At 47.0% G+C, this 12,746-nt stretch overlaps 1 protein-coding gene across 1 annotated transcript; it reads left to right on the forward strand.

The window, feature by feature from the left end:
- The first annotated feature begins 624 nt into the window (after positions 1-624).
- On the forward strand, positions 625-10,807 carry LOC113875537 (zinc finger protein 548-like). Its single transcript, XM_027514005.1, has 4 exons — positions 625-876; positions 2,669-2,710; positions 5,447-5,573; positions 7,195-10,807. The coding sequence occupies exons 2-4, from the start codon at positions 2,675-2,677 to the stop codon at positions 8,775-8,777; spliced, it is 1,746 nt and encodes a 581-aa protein (XP_027369806.1). The 5' UTR covers positions 625-876; positions 2,669-2,674; the 3' UTR covers positions 8,778-10,807.
- The last annotated feature ends 1,939 nt before the right edge of the window (positions 10,808-12,746 follow it).

The raw sequence follows: 12,746 nt of genomic DNA on the forward strand, positions 1-12,746 counted from the left end.
AGAAGACTCTTGAAAGTCCCTTGGACTGCTAGGAGATCCAACCAGTCCATTCTGAAGGAGTTCAGCCCTGGGATTTCTTTGGAAGAAATGATGCTGAAGCTGAAACTCCAGTACTTTGGCCACCTCATGCGAGAAGAGCTGACTCATTGGAAAAGACTCTGATGCTGGGAGGGATTGGGGTCAGGAGGAGAAGGGGACGACAGAGAATGAGATGGCTGGATGGCATCACTGACTCGATGGACGTGAGTCTCAGTGAACTCTGGGAGTTGGTGATGGACAGGGAGGCCTGGCGTGCTGCGATTCATGGGGTCGCAAAGAGTCCGACACGACGAGCGAATGAACTGAACTGAAACTTTCTGTGAATTTCCTAGACTGCTCTATAGAAATCAGAGTACATCCCTTGTAAAAGCAAGCGAAACCCCGCCCCATCCTTGGAGCCTGAGAACTTGGTTTGCCTCAGCTTGTGGAAAAAAAGGGAAGTGAGTTCTGCTTTGACCAGAGGCAAGTGTGGTGGCAGCGGAAACTACATCACCCAGAAGTCTGTACGGGGCCAGGCGGCTGTGACTGAGCCAGTGAAAGCTTAGGAGAGGCGGGCGTATGTGCTTGCGCACTGCGTTGGGGCGGGACTTCCGGCGTTTTCTCTCGTAGTCTCTTGGAGGCTCTTCGGCTGTTCACCAGCTATGGGCCTTACGTTAGCCCGCTGAGCGGTGAGGTGACCTAGCGGAAAAGCGGGAGGAGACAAGTTGTCCCCGCTATTCAGAATCGGCTCTGAGGCCCTCTGAGCCGGTAGTTGTCGGCGGTGTCCTCCTTCCTGCCCCACTCGCCGCATCTCCTGGCCCAGCTCTTCCCACCGGCCAGTGACCGAGGTCGGCGCAGGTGGGTGCTGTGTCCTCGGGCCCCCACCTGGCCCGACTCCGAGTCCCAGATCCGGACGGAAGGGTGCCCGTTCAGGTCCCTGCCGGTCAGCCCCAGAGTCCAGAACTGAGGGCGGCCTTGTGAGGGGTCGCCCTTGTGAGGGGTCGCCCTTCAGCTAGTGGACTGGGGTGAGGGAGAGAGTTCCCTCTTGGGCTACGGTGCAGGGCTTGCAGGTCCTCCCCTAGTCGGCAGCCTTGGGGAAACTTGGGGTCACTTTTTTCTGGGACAGAAGGGAACGGAGTGCCTCACCTGAAATGGCAGCCTGAGCAGGTGCGAGCCATGGAAGGTTGTTGTGAAGGAGGCGGGACTGGGAGAACCGTGTCTAGAGTTAGAAGTTGGGAGAAAAGAGTGCGAATGGAGGCAGGAAGAGTGGGAGGTCTTATAGACCCCAGGAGAATTTTGGGAGAGGCTGGGCCAGGGAGGTAGCGGGACATTGGAGATGGGATAAGACTCTGGGTAGGTTTCTTCAGTAGAGTCTACAGGACTTTCTGATGCTCCTTGTGTGGCCAGGAGGATGTGGACTGGCCCAGCATGGCGTGGGAATCAGATTGAGGAGGGGGTCATAAGCTTGTTGCCTGAAATGGGCCCTGTGGTGAGGGAGGGGAGGGCTCAGAGTAGGAGGGCAGGACGTGAATGCTGGGTGCCGGCATCCCTCATGCTACTTCCAGGAAAGAGCATACCTGTCTGAGGAGGGATTCTGGCCTGTGTCTTCAGGGTAAAGAGCTTCACGTCTGTGGGGCCTGCTGTGGGTGCTGGAGTGGATTCTCCACTGGCAGGCTCTGCCGACCCTCACTGCTTCCCCGATGGAAGGAGGGAAAGATCAACCAGGCTGGTGGGGCCAGTGGGTCCTAGACCCACCTCACCCCTCACCTCACCCCTCAGGGCAGGAGGGATGAGACTCTGCTTCAGTCAAGGGCTCCCAGCAAGCTCCCTTTTGAGGATTATTTACTGAGTAGGCCTGCTTGCTGAATGGACTAGTAGCTGACCTGCCTGCTCAGCCCCTCCCAATGACTCATTAACTTAAGAATGTATGAAAATTAACCAAGAGTTAATCAATATTCCTCTAAATACACACACAGGCAATTTGAAATGAACCTGTTCACTCAGTTAAATCTTTGTGAACACTTTGTAATTGGCTTGTCATTGCTTTACCTCTATATATTTGCTTACAAGGTAAAGTTTTATGTATGACATCTTCTGAGATCCTAAAAAAATGTGAAGACCCCAAATTTCAAAACTATACCACTTCAATTGCCTGAAAATACATATAAAACTATCTTATGGACAGTCATAGCTGATACATGGTATGTCCTCCTAACATTAGATACCAATATGAGTCTTCTGAGGTTGGAATAATTCTTATCTTCAGTAGAATTTTCTTTTGCCTGAAGTTCAGGGAGGCTCAGTCCTTCTCCAGGGACACCTGGTAAGAGGCAGTACTGTTTGCTGACATGCTCAGTCATGTCCAACTCTTCGCGACCCCATGGACTATACAGTCCGTGGAATTCTCCAGGCCAGGATACTGGAGTGGGTACCCTTTCCCTTCTCCAGGGGATCTTCCCAACCCAGGAATCAAACTAGGGTCTTCTGTGTTATAGGCGGATTCTTTACCAACTGAGCTATCAGGGAAGCCTGAGCTTAGACTGACAGGCAGAGGTCCTGTTACACCTGGGCCAGGAAAAGGTGGAGGTCCAACTCTGCTGTAGGATTCTAGCACTGTTGTCCACGTCTCATGAAGTCTTTCTTCCCCCAGGGCCCCATGGCAGTGGTAGAGATGCTCATGAGTCCTGTACAGGTGAGTCATAATTATCAATCTGATAGTTTTATCATCCTGATATATATGCCCTTGAGGAATGGCAGTGTCACAAGACTTCTATCCCTATTTTCTGTCTTGCATCTGTAGACCATGTGCTCTCACCATGCCCAGGATCCTATATTTAGTCCTGTGTTATATATTTGTCAGCAGTTTCATTGCTGACAGCTGATGGGGGAAGGTGTGGCAGGGAGCCCTGGCCACAGGATTTAAAATGTCCAGACAGTTGCTCATGATACTGAGGTGGAATATGCAGGGAACTGTTGGTTCTGTCATATCTGTGAGAATGGGGTGCTGGGACAGGGGTGCACAGGTATCAGGCCTTGACTGATAGCCTGAGGTCCTGGTTCTCTAACCCTCAGGTTGAGGGCAGGTAGGGAAGGTTTGAAGCAGACCAGGAAGGTGCGATGTCTCAGATTTTAATAGGCTCCCTGTGACTGCAGAGTAGAAGACAGACTAGGTATGCATGAAGGCTGGGAGATATGAGGGGAATTTCTGCAATCATCCATGTGCTTGTTTGTGGGGGCTACACCTGAGTGGTGGCTGTGAAGGTAGGGATAGAGCTGCCCATATTTTTTTTTTTTAATGTTGTTTATATTTTAAATTGAATATATTTGATCATATTTTATATTTAAAATTTTATATTTATCATGTATTTTAAATATTATATATTTAGGTGGTTTACAGTGATGTGTTGTCCATATTTTATGTAATGGAGAATGAGGTACTCAAGGAGGTAGGCTGATAGGAAGAATCAGGGAAGACCCCATGTTTCTGGCTTCATTAGGAAGGATGGATACCTCATCAGCTAAAATGAGGAAGCAGCTCTAGTTGTAGGGAGAATTTCCAAATGGAATAAGAAGAGTTAGTTTTTGTCCATGTCACAGATGTTCCAGAGATTCCCAAGGGGAGGTATCCCAGAGTTGTCAGGAAGGTGCAATCCCACAAGTGAGATGCAGTGAGGAGGAGCGTGAACAGTTGGCCCTGAGCCCTGGCACTGAGCTTATAAAGACAAGCACAAATCTGAGTTTGTCTGAGGGTCAGCATCTGGGGGAGGGACTGCAGGGAATCACTTTTACACAGAGTCTGGGTTTCACAGGAAGGATCCAAGGTGGAGACAGCCATGGCATCGGATCCTTGGGCTGGACTAAGCTGCAGGTAATATTTAGGCAGTATCATTTCTAGTTGGTGTTGGGGATGCCATTAGAGGACAAGGAGTGAGGATGAAGGGCCTGAGTAGTAGGTCTCTGGGTTGGATACCTGGTTGGTGGTGATGGGCATCACCAAGACAGATGAGGAAGCAAAGTGTCTGTGTGACAGCAGGGTGTAGGTGTGAGAAAGTCTTCAGGCCAGTGCAGACAGGAGATGGATGTTGAGGATGGAAAAGGAATTAGCTGAGAGAGTCTCTAGACCTAGGGTGCAGTGGGAATGTGACTGGGGAGGTCTGTGTGCCTGGGCTTCACGTGAAGAGAGAGAAAGGTGTTGACTGCTTGTGGGACAGTCCTTGCAGTGCAGAAGAGGGAAAGAGCTAAGGGGACATGAGGTCTCATGTAGGTGGGATGGCTAGAGAGGAAGCAAAAAACGGCCCTGCGGGGAGAGCTTCTGGGGTGTGCCTCCAGGGCTTGGGGTGGGCCCTGGCCTTAGAGGACTTTGGGGTTCAGGGGCAGGACTGGCTGCGTTAAATGTTGGATGCATTTGCCATTCACTGCCTGGACTCCATGTGCAGAGCGCCCTGTAGGAGGTGAAGGAAGTGCCTGTGGTGTCTGTGGTGGGGTGGGTGTGGTGCTGTCACCATGGAGGGGTCAGAGTTGTCAGGAAGGTGCAGTCCTACAAGTGAGATGCAGTGAGGAGGAGAGTAAACGGTTGCCCTGAACCTTGGCACTGGGCTTATAAAGACAAGGACAAATCTGAGTTTGTTTGAGGGTCAGCATCTGGGAGATGGATCCCAGGGAAATTGTCCAGCAGGAGAGGGGTAGGGCCATGCATGGCAGTCCACAGCCTACATGGTGGTTTGTTTTCTTCTGTGTACTGGACACAGGGATCCATGGTCATGAGGAGAGAGCAGGCACTGATGCCCTTAGGACGTATCTTGAGGGTGGGACACGTGGGAGGAGGCTGACTGGGGACCGATGCGTAGGGGGAGGGTGAAGGTCCTGGAGAGGGATGTGCATCAGTGGTTGTACCCAGAGGATATTAACTTGTAGAAGTGAGTGAGTGGTGATGAGTGGTGACACAGAGAGGCCAATGACATTTCAAGCAAGTTTCATTGCTTACATTTCCCGAAAGGAGGCACACTGTGTAACCCAGGGTCATGTGGGGAATCACCATACTTGGTTAGCAGGTGCAAGCACCAGCTTGGGGAAACCAGTGGTCAGAGCCTTTTTTGGATTTTCAGGAGAAATGTGGGGAGGGTTGGACAGAAGGCTTAGGGATGAATAGTTTGGATAATTCTGTGTACCTGGAGTACAGGAGCTGTCTCTAGATGTCTGGTACCTGGCTCTGGACTGATTTAGGGCAGGGGAAATACTGATCTGGTGAGTGAGAGTTAGTTCAGGAGTTGGTTCAGAGTATGAACTCTGGAAGCAAGGGAGATGTGAACAAATTTGGCCTTAAGTTTAGCCCTGTAATTAATGGATGGCAAATAGATAAATGCAGAATCCACAAAACTAAGTTAAAACAGGAAGCTGTTCATGAACCAGACACTTTTGGTTTTGGCAGGACTGTGTGGTCTTCGAGGACGTGGCTGTATATTTCTCCCAGGAGGAGTGGGGCCTCCTTGATGAAACTCAGAGACACTTGTACCATGCTGTGATGACAGAGAACTTGGCACTCGTGACCTCCCTGGGTAAGCTCTGCACACTCACCCAGTGTTCTGGGCTGCACTCTGTTCTACCCCTTTTCCCAGGGGCAGCTCTGTGCTCCCCACATTGAGAGCTTCCTTTCCTGGTTTCCTGGTACGTGTGCTGTTGGTGCTGGGGCTGGACCACGTGTGCGGTGTCACTGTTCTCCCGCAGAGCCCTGTCTCTCCCATTCTGAGAACTTGCACTACAGGGCTCAGAGTCAGAAATCTAAATTTTATCTGAGACCCCCTCTGACCTGGCTTGTCCCTGGTAGGTGATCAGACTAGATGCTTGGACTCTTGTTGCCCCAGCCTTTCCCCTCCTCTTGCTGACATTTCTTTCAGGCACCAACCAAGATACAAATTCTGGAACCATTACTGCTTCTGCAGTCTCTCCTATGAAGCTGTTAGAATTTTAGCATGTCAGATGCTCTGTGTTGAATTTCTGGACGTGTGCTGGCCCCTCCTCTTTCTGTCTTTCCTGTAGGACTGGCGTCTTCCTGATGCCACATCAGTGCTCACCTGGTGCAGGAGGGAGGACCCTGGGTGCCTGATAGTGTAGTCTTACTGCATCTGTGGCAGAAGACACTCAGAATTACCCGAGCTCAGTGTGCGGTCCTGGGAAATGGTGCCATGTCAGAACTGGGGACTTGTTCTGTGTTCACCATGGATTGATGCTATGACCGCTGGCCGTACCTCATTTCTTCCTTTTCTTCTCAATTTTTATTTCTTCTGTCAGCCTCCAGCCACACCTTTGTGACCTTCACTTGCCACATGTTCCATATCACTGCTTTATATATAAGATGTCCTGAGGTCTGCATGTATAGATCCTTAAACAGTCTAGAACTTTAGCATCTCCTTTGTATCTGATGTTTCAAGGTCTGGGCACCATCTTTGTCATAGGGCTCACCTGTCACCCATAGCCATGGGTGTGGTGGAGGCCCTTTGCAGAGGACTGATTTGGAGGCTGCTCTGGTCTGAATGTTTGTGTCTCCACACATTCCATATGTTGGAAACTTCATGCCCAAGGTGACAGTATTAGGAGATGGGGTCTTTGGGGTGATTAGGTCATGAAGGCAGAGCCTTTAAGAATGAGGTTAATGCCCTTTTGAAAGGGGACCCCACTGAGACTTCCCTGGTGGTCCAATGGTTAAGACTTCGCATTTCCTATGCAGAGTGCCTGAGTTAGATTCCTGTTGAAGGAACTAAGCTCCCACATGATATGCAGCTCAGCCCAAAAGATTAAAAGAGAAAAAAGGAGGAGACTGCACAGAGCTTCCAGGCTCCTTCCACCATGTGTGAGGACGCAATGAGAAGTCTGTGACCTAGAAAAATGCATATGGTCTCTGGGTTCCATCCTCTAGAAATGTGAGAAATAAACTTCTGTTCATTACAAGCCAGTCAGCTTATAATTTTATCATAGCATCCCGAATGGACTGAAAGAGTAACTCTTCCTTCAGTCTTTACCTGTTGACAGGACTGTGGGAGCTCCCCAGGTCCATCTCTGCACAGCAGATCTTCTTCTCTCTGGCTCTGATCTTGGGTGTGTGTGACACACATATTTCTGATGGGGCTGTCCTTTCCATCAAAATCAACATGCACTTTACCAGCATCTATCTGGTTACAGGTTGTTGTCATGGAGCCCAGGGTGAGGAGGCCTCTTCTGAGCAAGGTGTTTCTATAGAGACGTCAGAGGTCAGGACTGCAAAGCCAGATCCATCCTCCAGGAAGGCCCAGCCCGGTGACATGTATGGCCCACTCTCCAGAGACCTTTTACCCCTGCCTGAGCATGACAGAATGTACCCTGATGAAGGACTGTACATTTGTGGAGCAGACCTTTTCCAGCACCAGAAGGAGATTAGAGACAAACTTTGCCGAAGGGCTGAGGGGCAGCCTTCATTTGTGACCAACAGCAGTGTTCACACAGGAGAGAGGACCTTGACCTGCAGCAGAGATGGGAAGCCCTTCCTGGGCAGCACAGGCCTTCTGCAGCAGCTGGCCCCTCGTGGTGTGGGGCAGCCACATGGGGACACTGAGTGCCAGGAGGCCTTTGGTCATGAACAAAGTGGTTACAGGTGCACTCAGTGTGGGAAAGCCTTCAGCCGAAAACAGATACTTGTTGAGCACCAAAAAATCCACACTGGAGTAAGGCCTCATGAGTGCAGCATATGCGGGATGGCCTTCATTAGAAAATTTCACCTTGTTCAGCACCAGAGAATCCACACTGGAGAAAGGCCTTTTCGGTGTGGTGAATGTGGGAAATGTTTTAGGTACAACTCCACGCTCGTTAGTCATCAGCGAGTTCACACTGGATTAAGGCCTTATGAGTGCAGCAAATGTGGGGAATTCTTCAAGTACAATGCCAACTTCATGAAACATCAGAGAAAGCACAATGGAGAAAGGCCTTTTGAGTGCAGAGAATGTGGAAAATTCTTTAGGTATAACTATAGACTGATAAGACATGGGAGAGTTCACACTGGAGAAACTCCTTATAAGTGCATTGAATGTGGGAAGTTTTTCAGATACAGCTCCACATTCATTAGACACCAGAGAGTTCATACTGCAGAAAAGCCTTATAAATGTAATGAATGTGGGAAATTCTTTAGGTACAATTCCACACTCATTAAACACCAGAGAGTTCATACCGGAGAAAGGCCTTATGAGTGCAGTGAATGTGGAAAATTTTTTAGATACACGTCCACCCTCATTAGACATCAGAGAGTTCATACTGTAGAAAGGCCTTATGAGTGCAGCTTGTGTGGGGAATACTTTAAGTACAAATCCAAACTTATTAAACATTGGCAAAATCACACCGGAGAAAGGCCTTATGAGTGCAGTGAATGTGGGAAGGCCTTTAGGTACCACTGCAGACTCATTAGACATAAGAGAGTCCACAGTGGAGAGAGGCCTTATGAGTGCAGTGAGTGTGGGAAATTCTTTCGGTACAACTCCAACCTCATTAAACATTGGAGAAATCACACTGGAGAGAGGCCTTATGAGTGCAGAGAATGTGGGAAAGCCTTTAGCCACAAGCATATACTTGTTGAGCATCAGAAAATCCATACTGGAGAAAGACCTTACGAGTGCAGCAGATGTCACAAAGCCTTCATTAGGAAGTCCCACCTTGTTCATCACCAGAAGATTCACACTGAAGACACTATGAGTGCTGTGAATGTGGGGAACTCTTTAGATACAACTCCAACCTCATGAAGCAGAGTTCAGTGGTAGAGACCTTATGAAGGGGCCTGCTGTATAGCACAGGAAACTATATTCAATATCATGTAATAAGTTATAATGGAAAAGAATCTGGGAAAGAATTTTATATATAAACTGAATCATTTTGATATATGCCTGAAACACTATAAATCAACTATACTTCAGTTAAAAAACAAAATACCATATAAGTACAGAAGCTATAGTAAATGAGGTACTACTCCAGACTCCTAACTCATAGGTGCTGGAGAAGCCCCTATGAGTTATGCTGGGCTATGTTCACTTCTGAGTGAACATAGCAAACATGGAAAGTTGTTTTGGTACAGCTCCCCACTTTAGACATCAAGAGTTCATACCAGAGGCAAACCTTTTCAGTGAATGTAAGTTTTTAGCTTAAACTCTGACCCGATTACACGTCAGTGATTTCACAGTGGAGAAAGGCCTTAGTGCAGCAGTTGTGGGCACATGTTCTGCCGAAACTTCGACCTCATTCAGCACCAAAAAGTTCACACCAGAGGGAGTATTGCAAATGGGGAAAGATTAGCAAGTTGCTCTAATCTATCCCTGAGAATGTCTTTTTTTGATGGTGTAAAATATATCTAACAATGCTGGGCTTCCCTGGTAGCTCAGCTGGTAATGAATCCACCTGTAATATAGGAGACCCCGATTTGATTCCTGGGTTAGGAAGCTATGCTAGGGAAGGGATAGGCTACCCACTCCAGTATTCTTGGGCTTCCCTGGTGGATCAGCTGGTAAAGAATCTGCCTGCAATGCAGGAGACCTGGGTTCAATCCCTGGGTTGAGAAAATCCAGTGGAGAAGGGAAAAGCTACTCACTCCAGTATTCTGGCCTGGAGAATTCTATGGACTATATAGTCCATGGGGTCGCAAAAGAGTTGGTCATGACTGAGCGACTTTAGGGCTTCCCTGATAGCTCAGAAAGGTAAAGAATCCACCTGCAATGCAGGAGACCCCGGTTCGATTCCTGGGTCAGAAAGATCTGCTGGAGAAGAGATAAGCTACCCACTCCAGTATTCTGGCCTGGAGAATTCCATGGACTGTATAGTCCATGAGGCTGCAAAGAGTCAGACACAACTGAGCAACTTTCACTTTCATATGTAACAAAATTTACCCTCTACCTTTTAATGTTCGGTGTAGTGTGTTTAAAAATTAATAGCTAGTTTCCAGAATTCTTTTTCATCTTGCAAAAATGAAACTCTGTACCCCTTAAACAACATCTCTCTCTTCTCCCTCCCTACCGTACCTGTCTACCTCTGTTTTACATTCTTGTCTATGAATTTGATTATTCTGGATACTTTGCATAAGTGTAATCATACATTTTTTTCATCTCTTTGCAGCTGGTTTATTTAGCTTAGAATAATGTCCCCATGTTGAAGCATTTGTCAGCATTTTCTTCTGTCTTGAGAAGGAATCAGAATTGACCTGCCTAAAACATGAGGAAGGGTGCTGATTGTCGATACAAGTTTGTCTGATATGATGACATTTAGAGAAATAAGAGATCCTGATTTTGTATGGAACATATATTAATAGCTTTACTGAGGTATTGGCATACTCAATTTCATTTATTAAAACTGTAAACTGTATTTTCACATAGGTGTACACAGTGGGACGATCACCAAAGTTATGATAATGAACATGTCCATTACTTACAGAGTTTCCATTTGCACCAACCCTACCCAAGTTGCCATCTTCAGGTAGACATTGTAGTTTACATTTTCTAGAATTTTATATAAAAGAAATCCTGCAGGTATTCTTATATGAATTTTCACTAAGTTCATAAATATATTTTTTATTATATGTGTGCAAAGGAATGATATCAAATAAAAATAAGCAAGGCTCTCTTATGTATTAGAGGTGCATTGTAAGCAAATGTGGGTGGTTTTGTTGTTGTTCTCACTATCACTGAGAAAATGTTATTTAAAGTGGGAACTGAAGTTGAAACTAAACTGAAATTCAGTTTTGTATGAATTTTTTATGAATAAAAAATTTTGAACCTTTTGCATCATACACAGCTTCCACTGACATTTTTCTAGATTTTCTTCTTGACTTTTCTAGTGTCCTTATCCTACATCTTTGTGTCAAAGAAGTTCTTAGGGAATTTTTGCAGTGAAATACACAACATAAACTTTATCATCTCACTAAAGTGTTCAGTTTCATGATATATTGGGATCTCCAGCAAAACAACCCATCAGTGTGTGTGTGTGCATACTCATACACATGCATTTGTGTAGAGACAGAAAAAAGAAATATATATATATTTTATTAATTTTATTTGGCTATGCTGGGTTTTCCTTGCTGTGTGTGCTAGTTTTCTCTAATGTGGGATGGTGGTGGGGGAGTGGGGGGGCTACTCTCATTGCAGTACGTGGGCTTCTCATGCAGTGACTTCTGACTGTGGAGCATGAGCTTTAGGCCAGCGGGCTCAGTAGTTGTGGAGTACGGGCTTAGTTGCCCTGTGACGTGTGGAATATACCCAGACCAGGGATCAAGTCTGTATTCCCTGCGTTGGCAGGTGAATTCTTAACCAGTGGACTAGCACAGAAGTCCACCTTCCTGTCTTGCTCACCATGGCCCTGTCTTTAATCTTTACTTGCTTTACCCTGACCTACCACAGTGAAAGTTATAAATTGGATCTAATGCTTAGGCTACGTGTGTTTGCAGAGCAGTAGACCACCTGACCTGCCTCTTGAGAAATCTGTATGCAGGTCAGGAAGCAACAGTTAGAACTGGACATGGAACAACAGACTGCTTCCAAATAGGAAAAGGAGTACGTCAAGGCTGTATATTGTCACCCTGCTTGTTTAACTTATATGCAGACTACATCATGAGAAATGCTGGGCTGGAAGAAGCACAAGCTGGAATCAAAATTGCCAGGAGAAATATCAATAACCTCAGATATGCAGATGACACCACCCTTATGGCAGAAAGTGAAGAGGAACTGAAAAGCCTCTTGATGAAGGTGAAAGAGGAGAGTGAAAAAATTGGCTTAAAGCTCAACATTCAGAAAACAAAGATCATGGCATCTGGTCCCATCATTTCATGGGAAATAGATGGGGAAACAGTGGAAACAGTGTCAGACTTTATTTTTCTGGGCTCCAAAATCTGCAGATGGTGATTGCAGCCATGAAATTAAAAGACGCTTATTCCTTGGAAGGAAAGTTATGACCAACCTAGATAGCATATTCAAAAGCAGAGACATTACTTTGCCAACAAAGGTCTGTCTAGTCAAGGCTATGGTTTTTCCAGTGGTCATGTATGGATGTGAGAGTTGGACTGTGAAGAAAGCTGAGCGCCGAAGAATTGATGCTTTTCAACTGTGGTGTTGGAGAAGACTCTTGAAAGTCCCTTGGACTGCTAGGAGATCCAACCAGTCCATTCTAAAGGAGATCAGCCCTGGGTGTTCGTTGGAAGGAATGATGATGAAGCTGAAACTCCTGTTCTTTGGCCGCCGCATGTGAAGAGTTGACTCATTGGGAAAGACTCTGATGCTGGGAGGGATTGGGGGCAGGAGAGAATGAGATGGCTGGATGGCATCACTGACTCTATGGACATGAGTTTGAGTGAACTCCGGGAGTTGGTGATGGACAGGGAGGCCTGGCGTGCTGTGATTCATGCGGTCGCAAAGAGTCAGACACGACTGAGCTACTGAACTGAACTGAACTGAACTGAGGACACCACTTATTAGACCCGCACTGTGGATGGATGCCCTGTGTGTGTGAACGACAGCCTAGTTGTTGTTTGTTCAATCAGTCGTGTCCAACTCTGTAACCCCATGGACTGCAGCATGCCAGGCTTCCCTGTCCTTCAACATCTTCCAGAGCTTGCTCAAACTCGTCCATTGAGTCGGTGATGCCATCCAACCATCTCATCCTCTGTCGTCCCCACGATACAGCCTGGTATCTTGTGCCTATTTGGTTTGGTAGGTTTGGGGACCATCTGAAATATT

Source organism: Bos indicus x Bos taurus, chromosome 18 (genome assembly GCF_003369695.1).
Source record: "Bos indicus x Bos taurus breed Angus x Brahman F1 hybrid chromosome 18, Bos_hybrid_MaternalHap_v2.0, whole genome shotgun sequence".
Taxonomy (NCBI): domain Eukaryota; kingdom Metazoa; phylum Chordata; class Mammalia; order Artiodactyla; family Bovidae; genus Bos; species Bos indicus x Bos taurus.